Below are 23,458 nucleotides of genomic sequence, written 5' to 3' on the forward strand. Positions count from 1 at the left end.
CTTGTCTGTCAAATGAGCTGGAGAAGGAAATGGTATACTACTCCCATATTTATGCAAAGAAAACCCCAAAGAGGTCACGAGTAAGTCAATATTGAAATGAACAACACCACCACACAAGTATTTATTTTATTATGGAAGAATGGCTTACTGGAAATCATCTTACTCAAAAAAATTCCATCACAAAATGAAGGCTTAAAATAAAAGGGAAATAGTCTTGCTAAGCTGAAAAACTTAAGCTGCTATTTTACTCAATAATAAAATTTCTTCTCACTATAGTGTATATACTTGCTTGCTTGTATATGTGTATATGAGGATTCTTGAGAGTAGTACCACAGAGTGCACAGAGGGGGGGAGTGAGTAATATTTAATGATGCTGGAAAGATAAATTGGGATTAGTTTTTGAAGGGATTTAAAAAGTTAAATAGAGGAGCTTTTATTGCTTCCTAGGTGCAATAGGGAGACACTGAAGTTGGTTTTATAGGGGAATCACATGGTCATATCTGTACTTAAGGAAAATTACTTTGGCAGCAGTGGATAGGATGAACTGAAGTGGTGAAAAACCTGCAGCAGGGAGACCAATTAGAAGACCATTGCAATAATTTAGGAGAGAGGGCTTAAATGATGATGGCAGCTGTGTAAGTGGTCAGAAACAAGAAGTATTACACAACTAAATGACCAGATTGGTTTATTGATTGGATAGGTGGGCTGAGGAAGAGTGAAAAGTTCATAATAATGTCTAGATTATGAACCTGAGAGAATGGGAAGTGTTGTCGTTTTCAGGGAAATTTAAAAGAAAGAAATTTTGCTGGTGGGGAGGGGGGTGAATTTAGTTTTGGACAGGTTGAGTTCGAGATGTTTCTGGGACATCCACTTTAAATTTTTAATAAGCAATTGGTGCTTATAAGAGAATTTAGGGCTAGATCTATAGATGTGAGCCATTTGCATAGACATTAAAGTAAAACTCATAGGGGCTAATGAAGTTATCAAAAGAGTATAGAGAAAAAAGAGATGATGAAATCAAAAGAAAGTAAGTTTAAGAAAACTCAACAAGCAAGGAATAATTAGTAAAATGGTCAAAAATGTCAAAAAGTAGCAGATAGCTCAAAGATAGGGTAATCTTGGAAATGTTTGAAGGCAGCAAGGAACAAGTGGAGGGAGGGATTGAAGATTTAGATAAGAGAATAATTGAAGATGCAATCTGTTGGAGAGAACAGAGGGGCTGAGATAAAGCACACTTGCAAAGATTAGCCTTGGCAAGGAGAAGGCCATGTCTTTGTCAGAGACTGGAGAAAAAGAGAAAAGAGTGATGGATACCAGGAGATTTTGAGATGAAGGAAAGGATAAAGAAGGGAGTAATTTAGAAGATTTATTTTTTTTTCCTATAAAATAAGAAGACCCTAAGCTGAAAGAGAAGGGGAAGACTGAGGGACAGGAGGCTTGAGATGGGAAGAGAAGTTTAGGATAAATGAATTCAAAGTAATTTTCATAAAGGGAAGAGTATTATAAAGGTGGGAACAACTTTATTTTAAAGGAACCTAGGGATTTTAGGAAGTAAGGGTAAGGATGGAGATTGGGAACTTTCTGTACAAAGTTACAGAATCAAGGATAAAAGATAGTGCATAGAGAATAGCTAGTCAGCTGATTTATGATATGGCATAGTATGTGATATGGCATAATATGAAATACATAGGGAACATGGCTCCCATGAGCTCCCATAATGTAAATGGTTTTAAATTCCAGGCCAATGACTTTGTATTTCATCCTAGAGGCAATAAGGAACCACTGGAGGAGACTGACTTTTTGGTTTTAGGAATATAAATTAGGCAGATTATGGAGGATATATTGAAATAGGGAAAGATGTGATGCAAGAAAAACAATCAAGAGAAAATTGCAATAATCTAGATAGGAGGTGGTGAGGATGCAAACAAGGATAAGGGCTATGTGAATAAAGTGTATATATATCAGAAAAGGAAGAGGGGATGATACAAAAATCTTGGAAATAGAGTGGAAAGAACTTGGCAATTATTTGAATGTGCTAAGTGGTAGGGGATAGGAGAGAGGAAGTTAGGGAAAGGGAAATCTCCACTGTTGTGAAGTTGGTTGACCAGAAGAATAGTGATGTTCTCAATAGAAAGGCAAATTAAGAAAAAGGATGATTTTGAGAGCAAGTCTATTTGATAACATGTTGGGATTGAGTTGCCTACAGGACATGTCCCAAGTGAAAATAACTAACAAGCACCTCATTACATAGACAGATTTTGGGGAAGAGATAAGGTTTAATATAGTATTCTTGGTATATATAGCTAATAGCTTTCATTATTGCCTGTGGGAGATACATATGCTAAAAAGACTCTTCTGTCAAAAAAAAAAAAAAAAAAAAAAGCAAGGGTCAATTCACATACTATTTCTTCCAGGCAATTAATGACATTTTGAAAGCTTCAGAAATGTATTGATTCCATTTAAAATCAATTAATTTTGAGTGAGATCATTATATTCTATAATCTCTCATTTCTGAATGTCTGCAGAAAAATCAGCAACTATATTTTTGGAGATAGGAGACTTTGGGAACACTTAGAACTGGAAGGCACTTCAGACTCCATACAATTCAAACTCATTTTAGAAATGAGAAAACTTAAACACAACAAGGTTGTGACTTGTCCAGGTTCACACAGATAATGGCCGAGCCAGGATCTGAACCCACATCCTTGGGCACCAAATCTAATTTGTATTCTCTTTTCCAGTTCCTGAGCAGTGTTAGAAAACTTAATAGCCAGGATTCAGAGTTAGTTTCAAAAACTTTCTGAATACATTTGAAGGGGAAAAAATGCAGTTCATTAATTAGTTCTTCAGAATCATCTAAGCTGTCCATCTTACTATAAAAATTCTGACTCGTGTGTATTACATTATTCAAATGACAAGAATTCCATTTTTACAATAAGCAATTAATGTATAAATTCACTCAAAAACACTTATTAAATACAACTATGTGCAATGCACCTGTACTGTGTCTGGGAGTCACAAAAAGATAAATAAGACAGAGTCCCTTAAGGAGCTTATATTTAGAATATGAATATTTACAAAATACTTTTCTTGTAGAACATGCTGTGAATTAAGCCATTCTAGCAAGTAAAATTGTTCATGTTTTCTAGGGAAGAATCCTATGACTTAGAAAGTCTAATGATTTGCTTGTATTCATACTCAGGATAATTGTCAAAGGTGAGATTTATACTAAGGACATCTGATTCCAAAGTACAATGTTTTTTCCAGTGTTATAGTAGAAGACTTAGGACATGAACATGTTTGCACACATATGAACTGACACATAAATTATAAATCAGAACAGTCCACATGGTGTAATGAATCAAGGGCTGAGCTTGGAGTCAGGAAAATCTGGAGATGAACTTAGATAACTCCTCACAATGTGATCCTAGATAAGTTCCTTCCTTTTTCCCTCCTTCTCCCTGCTGTCTTTCTCCCTGTCTCTGTCCCTGTCTGTCTGTCTGTCTGTTTCTCCCTCTTATTCTCTCTTTCTTTTTCTCTCTCCCTCTCTCCTTTCCTTCCTTCCTTTCCTTTTCTCTCTCTCTCGTCCTTCCTTCCTTCCTTCCTTCCTTCCTTCCTTCCTTCCTTCTTTCCTTCCTTCCTTCCTTTCCTTCTTTCTTTTTTTCTTTCTTTCTTTCTTTCTCTCTTTTTTCTTTCTTCATGGCTAAGTAACTTGTTCAGTGCCACACAGCTATTATTTGAAACCCAAGTCCTCCTAAGTCCAAGGCCAGTGGCTTATTTACTTCATGACCCAATTACCTCAAACTTGACCTTTTTAAATTCAGGTTTTTTTGTCTGCAGAATAGGGATAATAACTTTAGAAATTATAAAGTTGCCATGAAGGTCAAGCATGTATAATTTTTTTATCAAGTGATATAAATTATATTATGATGGTAGCCATGATGGTGATGAAAGAATGAGATTATTTATGGAAAGTTACTTTTGGCTCAGATATTTAGAGAAAAAGAATGCTTTCTGGACCTTAAAAGATGAACAGAATAATGACAAACTAGGGACCTTGTTTAAGATACAAGGGAAAAAAGCAATACCCTCCCTTGTAATAGTAAAATCAGAGAAGTCATAAGCATGGATGAAATGAAGAACTGGAATTTATGTCCTCTTAACTCACATGGTTTCCAGAGATGACTGGTTTTTTCAAAGGGTTATAATTACAATTTCAGGCAGCATCTGTTCCAGCATAGTTATCCAGTTTGTGGATTATCCATTTCCTTTCTTTCTCTCCCTTCCTTTTGACCTGCTTTTGGCCAAGTCTCCACTTGTGAACATCTCTACCACAGATGGGCAGAGGAAATGAAAGGAAATGAAAAATGAAACTCCAATCAGTTAAATTTCCTTCCTGGTCATAATTAGCAACTCTGGTAAAGGACTTGGTAGAGAGAGCGGTTGGAATCCTTGGCCAAAGCACAATTTTTTATTCCCCAGATATTGACTTTTTTACTCTATAAAATAATGTCACTGGACTTGATCTCCATGTTCTTTTGTAACTCTAAATCTGTAATCTGTAAATCTAAAAAACTCTAAAGGTTGCTGGTAACTACCTTTCCCCTTGGACTTCACATAGTGCATCTCATGAATGTACTTTTCATTCAGTATTCAATGCAAAAAACATTAAATACATATCTTGCACAAAGCACTGTGCAAGTGAATTGAATAAGAATATTTCTTCTTGTTGAGATGTTTCAATTATGTTCAACTCTTCATGACCTCAGTTGGGATTTTCTTAGCAAAAGATACTGAAATGGTTTGCCATTTCTTCCTCTGGTTCATTTTACAGATGACTAAACTGAAGCAGACAGGGTTAAATGATTTACCTTGTCATTTATCTAGTATCTGAAGCTGAATTTGAACTCAGATCTTCCTGACTTCAAGTCTAGCCCTCTATCTACTGTACCAGTACAGTCCTAAATTTTCAGTGGCCCAGAGAGATATCACTTGTCTAAAGTGGAGTAGTTCAAAAGTAGCTGACCTAGGATTCAAACTCAGATCATTTGATTTCAAATTTAGTGTCATTCTTATTTGCACAATTTAATTTATTTAGTACCCAACTCTTAGATGTAGCTACAAGAAACCTGCATAATGGTCATAGTCTAGTAAACCATCTCAGCAGATGTGCTAAATCAGATTGAGGGTAACCAAAAGGCCTCAAACATGTTGGTAGCTAGGGATAGGGTGTACACCTCAAGAATGTGAAGACTTCCATTTATGCAGTGGGTAAATGAAAACAATTTGTTCCAACAACCATGAAGCAGATGTTGTCAGACACTGAAGATGCCAAAGTTATTCATTTCATCTTGAGCCATTGCTGGTCATCTTGACTTTTGTCCTGCCATTGATGACTTAGGAAGGGAAAGTAAGGCTGTTGACTTTTGTTCAACTCTTGCTCTCTTAAATCCAATTCATGTGCAAGTCAAGACACTTACCCATGATTTCATTAATCCTCTTTGGAAAGAAAGGACAAACAACAACAAAACAATTTATTTGAACTATAAGAACTCAAAAGAAGGAAAAATTGATGAAAGTTGAAATAATTACTTTAGAGAACTTCTAGAGAAATGTTTATTTATTTTTCTTAAAGGAGAGGTAGTTTTTTGAGAAACTGTCAAGTCTCTCAATAACATCTATTGAGCACCAATTATGTGCTAAGTATGGTGCTTGGTGATGGGATTCAAAGAAGGGCAGTAGACAGTCCCTGTTCTCAAAGAGAATGTAGTATAATGGGAGAGACAGCATGTGGATAATTATGTGCAAACAAGATATACACAGAATAAACTGGAGATCATCAATAAAAGGACACTAACATTAAGGAGAATTAGAAAAGCCTTTTTGTAGAATGTGGAAATGAAGGAAACCAGGAAAGTCAGGAGGCAAAAATAAGAAGAGAAACAATTCCAGGCTTGAGGAACAGCCAGTAAAAATGTCTCCATTCTCAAGATGGAGTATCATGTACAAGGAACAGCAAAGAAGGCATCCATTATTCCTGGATACCAAAGTATAGAGAGTTCAGTAAGGTATAAGAAAATTAAAAGGATAGGATCGTTCAGGTTCAAACCTTTTAATTTTGGATGTCAAGCGAGTATTTATATTTGATGTCGTGTGAAGGTGCTGTGATGTGATAAGATCAGATCTTGATTTTAGGAAGAACAGCCTGACAAATGAATAGAGAGTAGATTGGATTGTGGAGTGATGTGGCAGGCAGTCCAGGTATGAAATGTAAAGGTCTTTACCAAGGTGATGATATTATTTAAGGACAGAAAGAGACATTTATAAAAAATATTATAAAGCTCATATAGACAAGATTTAGCAACAAAGCATAAAGAGGAGTGTAGAGTATTCCAGATAAAGGGGCCTAATGATTAAAGATAAGAATTAAAAGCATAGAATTCCTATGTAAGACCAATAATCATTATAGTTAAAATTTATTAAAACCCTGAATTTAACTAATAACTTGCCCAGTGGCCTCCTCAAACTTCATATGCACGTATATGTGTATGTATGTGTGTGTTTGTGTATGTGTGGTGTATTTTTATTAATCTATTTAATGTCTCATCAAGGTGAATCCATCTTTCAAGGGTACATATAGCTTTTATTCATGTCTTCTCATCCTGGGTGACTTATTCACATCTACTTGTTCTAGGAACCTTCCTCCTTTGATGTTCTGTAGATCATGCAGGTAATCCATTCACAATCCCTCATTTTCACTGTGTGACTAACTCAACTCCATTTCCTTTAAGGTATTTCTTTGATCATACCTATCTATAGCACTATTTCCATTCCAACTTAATATTCAATCAAAAGGCACATAGGAATATTTGAACTGAGAGGAGAATGCCAATCTTGTTACCAAGTAGAGAGCAGGACTTTTCATTATTCCCATCTGGAAATAGTTTTACCAAACATTCATGTGTCACTCTTCCTGTCTCTCCAACCCCTAGACCTGGATGTATCTTTGTTCTATTAAATTTACTTCTTTACTAATACATTGTGTACAAGAGAAAACATAAAATAGATAAAGATGAAATCAGATAATTTCCCAATAAAATTTCATCCCTTTTTTCAATTAGGGGCCTAGCTCATTGTCATTATATCTAATTTCTATCCCAGATATATTTATTGATGAACCAGCTTTGCGGTTTATCCATCAAAATGCATAATAACATAATCCGGGCCAGTTATCTCTAATTTCTTTTGAAAACATAATTGAATCATTAAAAAAAGGAAGAAAGAAAGAAAGAAAGCTGAAAAACAATTCATCAAAACTAGCCAACATTGAAAAAGTCTGCTATTATATGCAGTATTCCATGGTCACAGTCTCCCTACCTTTGTAAAGAAATTAGGGGCAGATGTTTGGGGGTCTGAGAAAGCATTTCTTTTCCTATCTATTCTTGAGAGCTAAGCTTGTAAAACTGAAAATGTATAATTTTTTTTTTTGCAAAAACACATTGGTGATATAATAATAGTATGTCCCTTAAGAAGGAAAAAATGGGCTCAGGGATTTTTTTCCCCAAATGTCTCTGATCAGCTCTGAAAAATGAAAAACTCAGATATTTCATGAAATGTTTCTTATTGCTTCTGAACACACACCAAATTCTACTACTACTTGTCTTTCTAAGTAGAATCTATCAGCCATCCTTTCTGTTTAGCTGCAACTTTTTTTTTCTTATCTGATTTCACTTATAGTCAGATTGTCAAAATCAATTGGATTTATTTCCCTCAATCGCACTTCCCCTTAATCACTGGACAAGGAACTCATATTAAGATGAAATGATGTCCACTATTAATTTATCTCTCTGTTCTTCACTTGCTTGATCCATGGCAAGTAGGCCTAGTCTTCTTCTGCCTTTGTTGGTGGTTGTCTCATTTTCAAAGACCAAAAGGACATTATTATGTTAGGGTCGAGTTACGGTGTGTCCAACTGTGGTTGATCAGACCAATACAAGCTCAGAGTGCTCTGCCACAAGTCAGACACAAATAATCCCAATGAACAATATGGAGTGGATTCTCTGACTTGTGCATTTTGTATTTCTTCTGAGCTAATTAGTCTTCTACCATAATTGTACTCAAAGACTTAACAACATTAGTAGGAGCTACCAGAACCTGTGCTCAGCTATCATGGCTTTCACGGACATAGAGGTCACCTTCAAAAATCCAAATCAGAGTATGAGTTTGTAGAGAAAAATCTTTATGTTCAAGATTCCCCCCCCAAACCCAAACATTTGTTACATCAAGAAAACTGACAGGGGGTCTACCACTGAGCCTAATTATGTTGCACACACACACACAGGAAAAAAAAAAAAAAGGTGTGAAGAGGGATGTAGTGGAGACAGATAGGAAAGAAGTTCCTAGGGTGATTCTTTTTGCATACTTTTTCCCTGCTAAAGCATTGAACTATTATGAAAAAAAAATGAAAGTATGAATTTCAAAAGCTTGTGTGATTAGTGTTGCCATGGTTATTTTTTACAGCATTTTCCTCTTTTTCTCTATTTCTTGTTTCTTTCCTCCATTCTGCCATATCCTCCCTCCCCCCCAAAAAACCCGTTTTTGTCCCTAAAGAATCAACAAAATTGCAACCTTGAAATGGCTATATAAAAGGGATAGACTTCTAGGACACAATTGTTTATATATAGGGAGCGCATGGCAGCACGAGGTTCCCAAACCTATTTATCTTATGGGTCTATGGAAAACAATATGGTTATATTGCCTCTAAAATTGAATGTTTACAGATCACCCTTTACCTTTCTTACATTCCCATCATCTAGGTTACATTACCCTTTTGCCTTCTACCTTTCTTTCTGCAATCTTCTCTGGGGAATGAATCTATCTCTGCTTCTGTACTCACAAATCAGGGGATTGCAGTTTCTCAGAATTCATTTTAGTGAGTTTTTTGTTCTCCTAGTTATATGTTTTTTAACAGTAACACATCTCCTGCTGATACTGAATGAGACCTGCCAAAAACACTCTTTTATAGATAGAAATGATTCTGAACTAGTTGCCTGGCACCCAGGATGGTAATGATTAAAGTTCTATTTATTATTTGGTTTTGGTCCATAGAGTATCATTTTGTTAGATATGCCTATCTATTCATTCTGTGTATAGTTAGTAGGTGCTCAATTGAAATAACAGATTTACTTGTGATTTCTTTGATCATATATTTGTTATTATTTAGTTCTTTCAGTGTTTTTTTTTTTTCCTTGACAAAAATACTGGAGTGGTTTGCCATTTCCTTCTCCAACTCATTTTACAAATGAGGAAACTGAGGCAAACAGGATTAGGTGACTTGCCCAGGGTCACACAGTTAATAAATGTGTGAAGTCACATTTGAACTCAAGCCTTTTGACTCGATTTCAGCCCTGTCATTCTATCCACTGTGCCACCTTTGTTCAGACATACTTGCTGTTATTGTTCTGCTAAAGATTTAGCTTGATGATACCTTTTTTCTATCCTGCATTCGTGCAAAGAAATCCCAGAAGAAATCATCTCCTGAAAGTAGTTTCTCTTTCATTTGAGCTTTTTTTCTCCCTTCCTTGCTAACCTCATGAAAACATTGATCAGTATATCATCCCTACCAATCAGTCTCCTCACCTGTTGCTAATTTTTGACATGTTATGCTAAGTGGGTTAATTCCTTTTCCTTTTGACTTCTCAGCAAACTCCATAAGACCAAATCTTTTTTTTTTCTTTCTTCTTTTCCCTTTAGCACTGTAGTGATAACACTCACCCCTGTCAGTCGGATATGAACATTGAAGGGGCTTGGAAGAGAGGTTACACTGGAAGAGATGTTGTGGTCACTATCTTGGACGATGGCATTGAAAGGACTCATCCAGATTTGGTAAAGAACTATGTAAGTGTTTTCTGTGCCTTTTCAGTCAATCCAACTGAAGTTATGGGCTCTAATTGCTGGGAAGCGGGAAGGTTACTCAAAAACATATGAGGCAGATATGTGCCAGAAGATCTAATGTGTTTTACACATTTCCTTTTCTTGGTGAAATCATTATTATATGAGAGAGGCAGCTTGACCTGAAGCTATAGGTACAGGGAGACCTGGGATAAGGGATGTGGGAGGATGATTGTTTCCTTTTTGTTTGTTCCCCTTGGTCACCATACCTCTACCATCACCACCACTACCACTACTCAATAGAGAGGAAATTTGAGATAATGGATTGAGTGCTGCATTTGTGGTCAGGAATGCATGGAGTTGATCAGTGATCAGTTCATTAATTAATTACTTGTTGACTAACTGATTATCAAGAGAATCTTATATACCACTCACTGAGCTAAATATTTGGGATAATAAAAAGTGGGGGGAGAGGGAGAGGAAGAAGAAATAGCTTCTTCTTTCAAAGAACTAACATTCTATTGGAGGAGAAAATATTGATATTTATATATATATATATGTATGTATGTATTTTCTACATATATCTTTTCTTAGACATTAATTGTATGACAAATCACTTAATGTCCCTGAGCTCATTTTTTCCTTCTTAAAAGGGACATAATATTATTATATACCCAATGTGTTTTTGTAAAGATCACATTTTATCTATTTATATCATTTCATGCTTTGTAAGTACTATAAATTCAATCTGTCATTATAATCATCACTGTTCAAAATATAATGATATTAGGTAGATTCTGGTGAACTTATTAGAAGGAAAAGTAAATCTTTGCAACTTTATCATATATAATTGTATTTAAATATTATATTATACATATATGTTATATATTTTATCTTGTTCTATCTGTCTTTCTATCTATCTATTTATCTTTACTCACAAAGTATCTTGAATGTGTCTCCACATACTGAAGATACAACCTACAATCTTAGAGATCTGAATGGGGAGATAGTCCAGTACTAACTAACTAGCTAGAAATGAACAACATAGCTAATATATATATATATATATATATATATATATATATATATATAAAATAACCTTATATATAATATATAGCTGAGCTATTTAATATAATAATAAAATGTCCATTATAACCTAGATATTTAGTATATGTTGTAGCCAAGATATTAAATTACATTTTTCTATATATCTTGAGATATAAATGTAATATTACATGTACTATTAGAGTATGCATAGATATAATACAACTATTATTGGAGGATATGATATCTGGGATATTTACCTAATTCACTTTTCAAAACTTGTAGAGTAGATCTTCAGTGTCTTCTACCATAGATTTGAGATGCTTTGTGGTGTTCACTCCTAAAACTATACTTCATTGGTCTTCATCAATAGACTTATATTAGCTTTTACAATCATATATTGAAGGCAATTAACTTAAAATACATTTACTGATATAACTTTGTAAGAGCAATAGTACCAAAAAATTTCTGCCTGCACCACTGGGGCAAACCCTTCCACCAATTTACAGTGAGTGGAAAAAGGAAGCATACATACAGTATTGTATGGAGGCACACATGGCTGAAGTATATCTGGTATTAAAAGACATTGGTGAACTTTCTTTTCTTATTGTGTCCTCATACAGCTCTATTCTATTCACAGTATCTTCTTCTGTGCATATTGTTCAGTGGGGTTCCCTAGGCCTATTGTCTTCTGGGAATAGTGTCTCTGGGTGAATAGTTTCACTGCAAAATGCCATGGCTGATGGGATATTGGAAAAGGAGAAAGAAATTCCTTCTGGGAGAGGAGCAAGGAGAAAGCAGAGTGATTTTCTCTTAATAGTTGGCTTATTCCTCCATAGGTAGCTTTCTTCTCTACTGCCAAAAGTCCATTGATTACTTAGCAATTGTGTCAATTTAAAGGGCCATCAAGAATGTGAACACTTCTTTTGGATATAGTAGAAACACATTGATAGCCTTGTAATTACATGTAATTTGAGAATTTCTTCTTTGCTTAAGAAATTAAGAAGTATTAAAATTTCCCACTAATTTCATCAAACATGACTGATTTCTTTATGCTTTGCCTAAAACCTAATACAGTGTGTTGTTTTGTTTTGTTTCATTTTGTTTTGTTTTGTTTTGTTTTGTTGCTTTTCTCCTTATACTCTGTGATTTCATCCAGTGGGCTGAGATAGGTAGATGGGTATTAGGTGATTATAAGTCTCCTGATTAACTCTCTCTAACCACAAACACACATGCATGCACACGTGTATATATGTGTAAAATGTATATATATGTATACATTTACAAATATATGTGGATTTATTCAGTTCTGATTTCATCAGTATGGAGAGACTCCCCTTAATATATTCAAATATTAATGCTATAAAAATAGAAATATGGAATGTCCTTAATCAAGGACAGACATATCTTCTTTACTTTGCTGTGTATTTCTGAAAATACAAATATATTGGCACCATAATCAGTTTTTTCTCCATCTTTGTCCTATCATCTTGTTTCCTTTTATAACTTTCTGTTTTCTATCTATTTACTTTTCTGTTCCCAATCCTATGAGTTGAATACCTATTTTAATTCTTACTTCAACTGTGGGATGACCCATTTAAACAACTAGAATAAAACATTGGGTACAGTTTCTCAATTGCAATAATTTCTCTGAGCATGCATAACTAGATTTATCTTGTTTGGTTTTTTTTAAACAACTCAGAAGTTTTAAGATAATGTCTATGATTTTAATATCACCTAATACAATTTTAATGTTACCTAATACAATCCAATGTGGAAATTTGACCATCCTAATTTTTTCTTCAGTATTATCAGAACTAATTAAACAGTTATTTACAGTTCTGTTAAATAATCAGTCCACTTAAAAAATCATTTAAAATGATTATTTGATGTCATGTAGACAAAAATAAAACTTAGATGATTTTTTAAAAAATTAACAACCAGGTAAATTTATGTTCATGTATATAGCCTAAATGATTCCAAAATAATATGAGTATTCTGTTTTTCTATTTTTCCATTGGTGTACATGTAGATTTTAAATAAAAAGACCATCTTTATTCTCTATTCTCATATAGAGTACTTTATTCCATGTCCTCATGTGTTTTTCATATATCTGAATGGACAAGATACTTAACTTCACCACTTGATATTCCATACTAGTTTTCAACATCACACTCTAAAATTACAAGAGCTATGGTGTGAAAGAGAAAAGAGCTTTTGGAGAAGGGATTGTGTTCATTTTTTCTTTTTCCATTCCTAACTGAAGAGTTCCTTATGGTCAGAAGAATGGAAAAAGCCATGTAACTAATGAGACATGATAACTTCCTACCTGTTTCCTTGAGTGCAGGATTACTTCTACCTTTGGCTCTATCTTTCTGCTCTCATTTCTCAATGTAAATGTAAATGTGATGCATTGGTAATACAGAGTTCAAATGATCATACAATCTCTGAGTTGGAAGGAACATCAGAAGCCATATAGTCCAACTTATACCTGAAAAAGAGTGTTTTATGCAACCTACTTGACAAATGGAGGTTCAACCTTTGTTTGAAGCCTTCAGAGGAAGGGGAAACTTAGTAGCTCCTGAAGCAGCTCATTCCACTTTTGTATATCTCTATAGGGATGTTTTCCCTAATATGAAGTCTTTATCTGCCTTTCTATAACTTAATCTCATAGTTTTTAGCTGTACCTTCTGAGATCTGATCTCTCATCCTCTCCTTGAAACCAGAGAGAATAGTAATGACCATTCTTCAAGGAATATGTTGAAATTAATCAGTGATTTCCTTGAGGAAGAAAGGGAAAGAAAATAATCTTATTCAGGTTCCTGTAGACATACTCATACTATTTTCCATCTTTTAAAACAAGAAGTCATATAGTACAACCCTCTCATGTTAAGGTGAGGAAACTGAGACCAAAATATCCAAGATTACCTTCAGTCTGGATATTATAGGAAAATACATAGCTGGACAGGTGGTTAGCAATAGAGTCAGAATCTGGGACTTTTTGCCCTAGTAGTATTGCTTATCTCCAAATATGAATTTATTCCTTCTCTGTCTTTTAGCCTTCTTTGGACAAAGTTGTATATCACAGAATCATGGATATAGAACTGAATAAGGCTTTAGATGTCAGCTAGTACCTATATCATTCTACAGATGAAAAAAAAATGGAGGCTCAGAAAAAGGAAGTCACTGTCCAAGGTCTTGTGACACCAAGCTAATCATTCTTGGTACTAGACTTTTTTTTTTTTTTTTTTACTCCCAACTAATTTTATTTCAGTCTTCTAATCTAATGAGTATTGTTAATTTTTCCTTCTTTTTTTTTTTTTCTTTGTGAGATGCAAATAACTGGTAGTTCTGTAATTGTTGCAGGTAATGACTTTGAACATTAAGACATAAAAAGGAAGGACTTGCCATGTCAGCTGGTCACCTGTTGTCAGATTAATTAGATTGAGTCACATGATCTGGGTAGGAGTGGATGTTTTAGCTAGAAATTATTCTCAACAGAAGAGCCTTGAGTAATGGCAGAAACAATAATTATGATTAAAAAAATTAAAAAACCAAGTATTTAGCCAGCATTTAATTTTAATAGTTGTTCTTTCCAACTACATGTAAAGTCAATTTTAACATTCATTAAAAAAATTTTTTGAGTTCCGAAATTTTCTCCCTCCTCTTCCCCTTCCTAAAATGATAAGCATTTTGATATGGGTCATATATGTGAAATCATGTAAAACATAGTTCTATATTAGTCATATTTTTACCAACATTTAAAGTAGAAATATTTATAATAGGAAAGTTTAGAACTGCTTTTATTTTTTTATTTTTATTTTTTATTTTTTTTTAAATTTTTTTTTAAATTTTTTTTTTTTAGAACTGCTTTTATAAATGTTGAGTGGAAATTTAAATTATTTGAAAGTCCAGGCAACTAGATTTAACTAGATTTAGAACATATTCTTGGTCATTTAAAAGAAATCCAAATTTGTTTTTAACCTTACCTATTCAATATGACAATGATAATATTACCTTATCAATTTGATTATAAATGGGGAAAGAGGGATAAAAGTAATATGAATTAATGATGTCTAAAATATCAACTTTAAAAAATTAAATTTGATTTTTTGATCAATGAAAAGACATCTTCTCTTCCTCTATTAAGAAAGAAAGAAAAGAAAACCCACAATTGTCACATTCACCTATGTATAGTATGTAAATATGTGGATATATGATATATATGTGATCTGTATATATATATACATTTTTCTCAATCTGCACTGAGTCTATCACCTCTCTGTCAGGAGGTGGGTAGCATATTTCATCATTAGTGCTTTGTAATCATTATTGATCATAGTTCCCAAGTCTTTTAAAATTATTTTTATTTATTCATTATTTATCAATTAAACAATGTTTACAATATTGTTATTATATAAATTGTTCTCCTGGTTCTGCTCACTTCACTCTACATATCAGTTCATACAAGTCTTCCCAAGTTTCTCAAAAATGATCCTCTTCATCATTTCTTACAGAATCACAGTATTGTATCACATTCATATGCTATAACTTGCTTAGCCCATTCCCTAATAGATGAGCACTTTCTCAGTTCTTTCTTTGCCACTACAAAAGTGCTGCTATTATAAAGGATTTCAAAATAGACATTTTCTTACTTAAATTATATTAACTTTTCTCATTTTAAAGTTTGATATTTGCAACTAGGTTAATAAATCCTTTTAAGAAGTGGTCCTACTATGCCCAAAGGGTTATCAAACTTTGCGTATTCTTTGATCCAGCAGTGTTTCTACTGGTCTTATATCCCAAGAGATCTTAAAGGAGGGAAAGGGACCCACATGTGCAAAAATGTTTGTGGCAGCCCTTTATGTAATGGCAAGAAACTGGAAACTGAGTAGATGCCCATCAATTGGAGAATGGCTGAATAAATTATGATATATGAATGTTATAGAATATTGCAACATAAGAAATGATCGGCAGGATGATTTCAGAGAGGCTGGAAAGACTTACATGAACATGATCCTAAGTGAAGTGAGCAGAACCAGGAGATCATTGTACTTGGCAACAGCAAGACAATACAATGATCAATTCTGATGGGCCTGACTCTTTCCAACAATGACATCAATCAAGCCAGTTCCAATAATCTTGTGATGAAGAGAGCCATCTATATCCAGAGAGAAGACTGTGGGAATTGAGTGTGGTTCTTTCTCATTTCTTCTTTACTTTCTTATGTGATTATTCTTGTGCAACAAGATAATTTTGTAAATATTTATGCCTATATTGGATTCAACTTATATTTTTACCATCTTTAACATATATTAGAATTACCTGCCATCTAGGGGAGAGGATGAGGGAAGGGGGAGGAATTGGAACACAAGGTTTTTCAAGGGTCAACATTGGAAAATTACCCTTGCATATGTTTTGAAAATTAAAAAAAAAACTTCAATAAAAAAACAAAAATTTAAAAAGTAGTGGTTCTAAGGGAGCTTAGCAAATATGTATGAGTGATCTTTATTTGGCTTATTCCTTGTTTGTAATTTTATGCAATATTTTGAGTGACCTGCATGTTTTGTTCAATTAAAAAGACATGTATTAAGCATTTACTGTGTCCAAAGCACTGTTCTAGGCCCTGGGGGTAATACAAATTTTAGATAAGACAGAATTCCTGATCTCAGAAAATGGGGTAAGGATGTTGAGAGTTGGAAAACTATTAACAGAACTTATCTTTGATTCTTGTTTGACAAGGAAACCTACACTGAAGAGACAGGATTTCAGCAAGTTGCAAATATTGATATCTTAAGTTACATGTGAAAGTTCTCCACTTAGGAGTGTAAAAAAGGACTTACTGGTGAGAATGGAATACGTAGACAAAGGCAATGGTAAATAACTAAATTTGAGGATATACAGGCAGGCAGAGAACTAGACTGATTTCTGAGGAGCAGAGAGGCACTGGATTTTTTGAAAAGCCATTTAAAACAGTTAAGCAGCTCTAATTTTGTACTTGTTCACAATATATCTTTACCAACTAATTATGTGGAATTCCTTCTACCCATATAGGAGAAATAAAGAATGATGATTTACTGATTGTTACTGTATTAACTACCCTTTCCTAAAACACTCTGTCATCACTCAACCATGAGAATGTTAGTTAACCTAATTACTCAGTTACAGGATCTTGTTAAAGAATGCATGAACCTCATGAGTTAATGGATAATTAATGAGCATCCATCTTTCTTTTTTCTCCCTTTTCCTCTATGGGTTACAGGATTCTCAGGCAAGTTTCGATGTGAATGGGAATGATTTCGACCCAATGCCTCGTTATGATGCCAGCAACGAGAACAAGTAAGGCCCCAGTGCAGGGTGACTTGGTGTGTCTGACATTTGTTTCCTTCAAGTAGAACTTTGTCTTCTGCTCATTAAGTGGGAAGTATATTCATGGGAAGCTTTGAAATAAATAATGGCTGATCTTCATCTCAGAAAGGCATCAGGAACACCTGAATTCATGCCTTGTTTCCAACACTATGGTCATGAGCCTTTGGAATATAAAATGTTTAACTAGATAGAAAGCTGCAATAAAATTTCCTAACCTCTCAGCATCACATGCAACTCTGTAAGACAGGGATTTTAATCTGGGATTCTCCCTTGGTCCTAAGAAGTAGACTTCATGGACTCTGTGAACTTGTTTGGGAAAAATTATATCTGTATACAAATACTGTTGATTTCTCCTGTATTTTATTTTATGTATTTAAAAGCATCAGTCTGAGGAGTCTTCAAACTTCATCAGATTGCCCAAAAGGTGAGGTCCATGACACAAAAAATTTAAGAAATTCTATTCTAAAAAGATTATAAGTTATAAATAAGTTGCTCCATCGATAAAGAGAGATTCCACAGTGGAAACCAATTAAATTATAGATTGAATCCCACCTCCTCACCCCCATCCCACCCAACTCAGCCTTAGAACAATACTATCAGCAATCAACCTTATCTCTTAATTGACCACTAGGCTTCATGTTATATGCCAGGGTGGCCATAATGAAGTTACTATATAGCTATGCAGTCCTGAAGAATATAGCAGCCCAAAGCAAGTAAGATATTCCTAGGGGACCTTAAATAACAACCTGATGATTTAAGCAAGTAAAAAGTCAAAGCAGATTATTTATTGGCCCATTCTTATAGGCCTTACTTTTTTTTAAAGATTTTTTTTTCCTGTTCCCTTTTTTTCCTTGACCATTATGATTTTCCCTATTGTATTTGGTTCATAAGATCACAGATTTAGAGATGGAAGCGACATCAAACATGATCTACTTCAGCTCTCATTTTACAGATAAAGGATCTGAATCCCAAGGACATTCATAATTTACTTCAGACCACATAGGTAGTATGTGACAGCGGTCCTGCAAAGTCAATGTTCTTCCTCTCTACTAGAATGACAATGAGCTGAAATTACACTTGATACCAGTCACCAGAAAATCTGAAATATTCAAGATTAATGCAATTTTCTCAAACTTTAGTCCACATACAGACTACAGGATCCTTGCTGCCCACCTAATCTTTGTCCCAGACATCCTGCTCATTTCCAATGATTCCAATTATTATAAATAATAAATAATAGCATAAATAAATAAATAATAGTAAAATAATTATACTAAAAGGAAAACAAAAATTAATGGTTATTTTGATGATCATCTTAAAGTAATTTGTTGTTCTTATTGCTTTTGATTGTTACTTATTTTTGGTTAATTTGTGTTTAAAACAATACAGCAATTAGCAAACATTTATCAGTTGTCTTTTAGATGGTAGACACCATGGTAGGCACGAGGGATGCAAAAGAATGAAAGAATCTCTCACTTAAGGAGCTTATATCCTGATCTAATTTGAATTTCATATATGATCAAGGAATCTTCATATTCATTATAACACTTTAGAACAAAGATTGGGGGTGTTGTTTTTTGTTTTTACCATATTGAATTTTTGTATGTGGCTATATGCTCTGCTCTAGGCTTTCTTATTTAAATTTAACATGTTCTGTGTCTTGTTTAGGGATGTTTAAAGCGGTAACAAAGATGGTTTATACATACTATTACAACCTTTTAAATATTCAACCTCATATAGTAAATTTGAATAATACTTGCTTGTCTTTATAGAAGTTAGTAGACCTGCACTAGTCCAATAACCTTGAATGAAGCCATATTATTGTAGGAATTGTGTATGTACATATAGTTTATCTTACTTCTCACAGATAGCCACAACAAACTCATTGTAGAAAATTTGCTGCAATTGTTGGCAATGGACAACTGAGTGTCACCGATCATATGTCACTGGTAAAAGGATTAATATGCAAAGTAATGGGAATACAAGTTTCTAGAACTTCCCTGAAACAACACAGAAAAGAGTCTAAATGAAGGCTGGTGATCCTGTAACCTGTACACAGAACTCCAATGACAGCGCTTTAAGGAAACAGAAGATACACACATGGTGGTGGTACTTTCTTAAAAAAGGAATTGATGTACCTGAATCTATTATGTAAACTCTCTTTGGAGAAAAGTGTGGGAAAATTAGTAAGTAAGCAGGACACAGCTGGTAAATTTCAATATGTCAGATCTATGGACCATCTATGGTGGATATTTGGTAAGGAAAAAAATCAAGAAAACATTAGCTCAGGGCTTATTAGGAAGGAAGGTAAAAAAGCATTTATTACGGACCTACTGTATGGTAAGTCCTGTGCTAAGCATTTTATAAATATCATATATTCCAACAATCCTGACAAGTAGATGTTCTTAGCAGCTTCACTTTATAATTGAAGAAACTTTTAGGCAAAGAGAGATTTAGTGACTTGATCAGGGTCACAGAGCTAATATCTAAGGTTGGATTTGAACTCATATCTTCCCAGCCCAGTGCTCTAGTCACTGTGCCACTTAGCTGCCAACTCTGAATATTTTATTTTCAAGTCATTTTAAACAATGATCCAAAGTTGTGGGTGGGGTGGAGGTTGGAGGGTGTTTTTTTGGACTGGTGATTTTCTTGCTTTGGGGAATTCCTGGCATGGAAATTCCCTCCACAGTTGCAGATGAGCAACTCCTAGATAGCTTAGCATATTATAGGTTTGCAAAGGGAGGTTGAGAGATTAAGGGATTTGTTCTTACTAGTCACAGAGCAAATATGTGTCAGTAGTGGGACCTGAACCCAGATCTTATTAGTGGGGAGGAAAGATCCAAAGAATATATGTAAATAGATTCTAGGGACATTGAAAGAAAAAAGTAGGTAGACCCAGATAATGAGTTGGTTTTTGATACCTTAGTGCCAGAGTCTCTGCATTGTTACATTTTTAATGTTGACAGATGATAGGACTAATGATCATTGAAGGGCATGGCTGACAGATGGCTACATCCAGAATACATCTTTTGTATTTGAGTTGTGTCTTCAGTTTTATTTTGCAATTCGTGTTTTGAACCTGTGATTTTTGCCTTTCACAGTCTTTCCAGTGCCTTTGTTCAGACAGTCATCTATTTCCTGTTAGCTGTTAGTTATACCAAGACCTATGTACCTGCCTGACTGCCTCCCCCATTCCATCCCCCAGCCCCATCTGTTCAGAAAGATGATGCTCGATCTCATGATTGCAATGTAGGCTTATTATTGTGGGGTGTAAAGATTTCTACCACAAGCATGTTTGGGCTGGCATACACTGGCAGTGAAATTGAGAACATTTCATTGGTAGGAAGCTGCAATAGAATTTCTTTTTCTTTGCTGAGTAGAAGGCAATCAGCTGTGGATGAAGTCATCCTGCTTTCCAAGTTTTTTCTTTCATTCTTAATAGTGCTGATCAATCTTATTTCTGCTGAGCCCCAGCTTGATTTCAGAAATTTAGGTTAAAAATGTCCCTAGCTCATGGGAGTCCACTGAATGAATATAAAACAGTAGACCTATAGGTATGTTTATTTTCATATCTAACTATTTCTTATTAAACAAACAGGTTTAAATATTTTATCAAAAGGAACTCAATATCTGGGTGCATTCTTTCCCTTCACCTTTTTTTTAGGATTATGGAAATTATGCTATTCAGGTTTAGTATTAGGACTGACTTATGCAGAGACAGATATAACCTCTTCTTTAAGGGGCAAATACTATAAATCAGAATACTTGAAACATAAATGCAATGGTATGCCGGTAAAAGTTTAACAACTACCTCTCTGTATATATGACACACTTTTAAGCTTAATATGGATTATTAACATTTTCTTAAGTCTAAATGCTCAAAGAAGCAATGATACATTCTGATTTATAGCATTTACAAACTTTGAGGAGTAACTGCCCATACTGAGAATTTAAGTTGGCTTTCCCCAGCTTGTACAAGCTGGCTCAAGCCTCCCTCTGAGTAGATCACAAAATAAGATTTAGGGCTCAGGTGGATACGGATGCCATATGGTCTGATTAACTCATTTTATAGATGAAAAAACTGAGTTCTAGAGAGGCTCAGTGTCTTGTCCAGGTTCACATAGGTTTTGTTGGGTTTTTTAAGTCAATGTTTTCCTCTTCATTCTATATTTATCAACTTGATATAAGATGGTATTATCAAAGGGTTTTTAACATTGGTTAGGCCTGGAAGGATATTACCCAGTCTATCTGAACTTCTTTTCCCTTTAATATTCTTCAGTGTTTTTAAAACACACTTCCTAGTTGTAGATTAGTATGACATAGTGAAAACATCATTGGATTTGAAAACATAGGTTGTTTCTAGATTCTCGCACTTCCTTACTATGTGACATTAACATCAGAGGATCATAGCTGGAAGGGGACCTTAGATGTCATCCAATTGAGTTAGAAAAAATACTCATTTAGGAATCAGAAACACTTTTCTAATGTAGTATGTGATTTTGGACAAGTCTTTTAATTCCTTTGTACCTCAGTTTCCTGATCTGTAAATGGAAGAGATTATACTCAGAGATGACCTCTGAAGTCATTTACAACTTGAAATCTCTGACCCTAAATTACCTAACCTTTCTGTTTTGTTCTTGTTGTTTAATGTGTTAAGTGAAGGGATTGGATTATTGTTGCTGTTTATTCACAATCGTTCTTTGTAACATCATTTTTTTTTTTTTTTGGCAAAGATACTGGAATGGTTTGCCATTTATTTTATAGAAGAGGAAACTAACTTGCTCAGACTTCCACAGCAAATCTGGATTTAAGACTAGATTTGAACTTAGGTTCTGACTCCAGACCTGCTCACTCTATCCACTATGCGACCAATAACTGCTTTAGTTGGTGATTGAACTTGTTTCACTTGGATCCCTTTCATTCATTCACCTATCCAACTACCTTCACCTCTGACATTACATCCCATTTATTCTCTCTATAACTTATGTGCACCTAATTATTTACATGGTGTCTCTCCAGTGTAATGGAAAGGTTTGAAATGTATATTCTTTGAGAACAGGAACGCTTTTTTGCATTTGTTTATATTCCCAGATTTTTTTTTAACAGTATTTGGCACATCGTGAGTGCTTATTGACCAAGAGACTTGACTCAAATGCCTTTACCAACTCTAAATCTGTATCCTGTGTAAACTGGGGAGTGGTCCCTTAAAAGTCAGTGGAATGGGCACAAACACCTTGAAAGTTTTCCAAGGATAGATCAAACTTCCCCTCCTCCCACAAACTTTTGTGAAAATAACCTCTTTCATCTAAATGCTTCTATTTACATTGACTCTGACATGAACAAAAGACCTTTTATTTGCAAAAGTTATAAAAATCCCTTTCTCATGGGTTGTGCTAGTTCCTGAATGGTGGCATGTCATGTCAGACTTGAATAATTGATATTGGAGAAATAGCCTTCTTAGAGGGGAACAGAAAGCTCTGGCTTCACGTTTAGCAGTTCTCCCACTTACATCAGCCTGCCAAGTAAAGCTGACTGAATTGTTCTTGGTTTAAAATAGAAAATGCCTCCTTGCAAATGAAACAATCTCCTGGCATTTCATACCATGACTTCTATTTCTGATAAATGAATTATTGATGTCTGGGTTAGATCATCCCCTCCCTAGGATTCATCTGATTGAAAGTCCTTGCTTCTTAAAAGTCAAAGCAACATATTGAATGGGGTGTGATACCACATAGTCATTTGTGCATATGTGATGGATATAGCATCTAATAATTTTGAAAGGTAAATCAACCCATAGATTAAAGACTGATTTTCCAAAAAGAGTAGATTTTTCATACCATTCTTTGTTTCTATATCCTGATTTTGATGCAGTGATACTGGTATTTTGGTCTCCTTTAAAATAATATAAGTTTTGTGAACTGAGGCTGAGTGAAATGAGCAGGACCAGGAGATCATTATATACTTCAACAACAATACTATATGATGATCAATTCTGATGGACGTGGCCATCTCCAACAATGAGATGAACCAAATCAGTTCCAATAGAGCAGTAACGAATTGAACCAGCTACACCCAGCAAAAGAACTCTGGGAGATGACTATGAATCATTGCATAGAATTCCCAATCCCTCTATTTTTGTCCGCCTGCATTTTTT

The 23,458-nt window shown here is 34.5% G+C and overlaps 1 protein-coding gene across 2 annotated transcripts in view; it reads left to right on the forward strand.

Moving 5' to 3' along the window:
- The window catches only part of PCSK5 (proprotein convertase subtilisin/kexin type 5), a 611,928-nt gene that overhangs the window by 168,803 nt on the left and 419,667 nt on the right, over positions 1 to 23,458 (forward strand). For both annotated transcript variants that reach the window (XM_031939641.1, XM_031939639.1), the window contains exons 4-5: positions 9,754 to 9,897; positions 17,198 to 17,274. In XM_031939641.1, the coding sequence (XP_031795501.1) occupies positions 9,754 to 9,897; positions 17,198 to 17,274 (221 nt within the window). The remainder of the gene's footprint in view (positions 1 to 9,753; positions 9,898 to 17,197; positions 17,275 to 23,458) is intronic.

Source organism: Sarcophilus harrisii, chromosome 1 (assembly GCF_902635505.1).
Source record: "Sarcophilus harrisii chromosome 1, mSarHar1.11, whole genome shotgun sequence".
Lineage (NCBI taxonomy): Eukaryota > Metazoa > Chordata > Mammalia > Dasyuromorphia > Dasyuridae > Sarcophilus > Sarcophilus harrisii.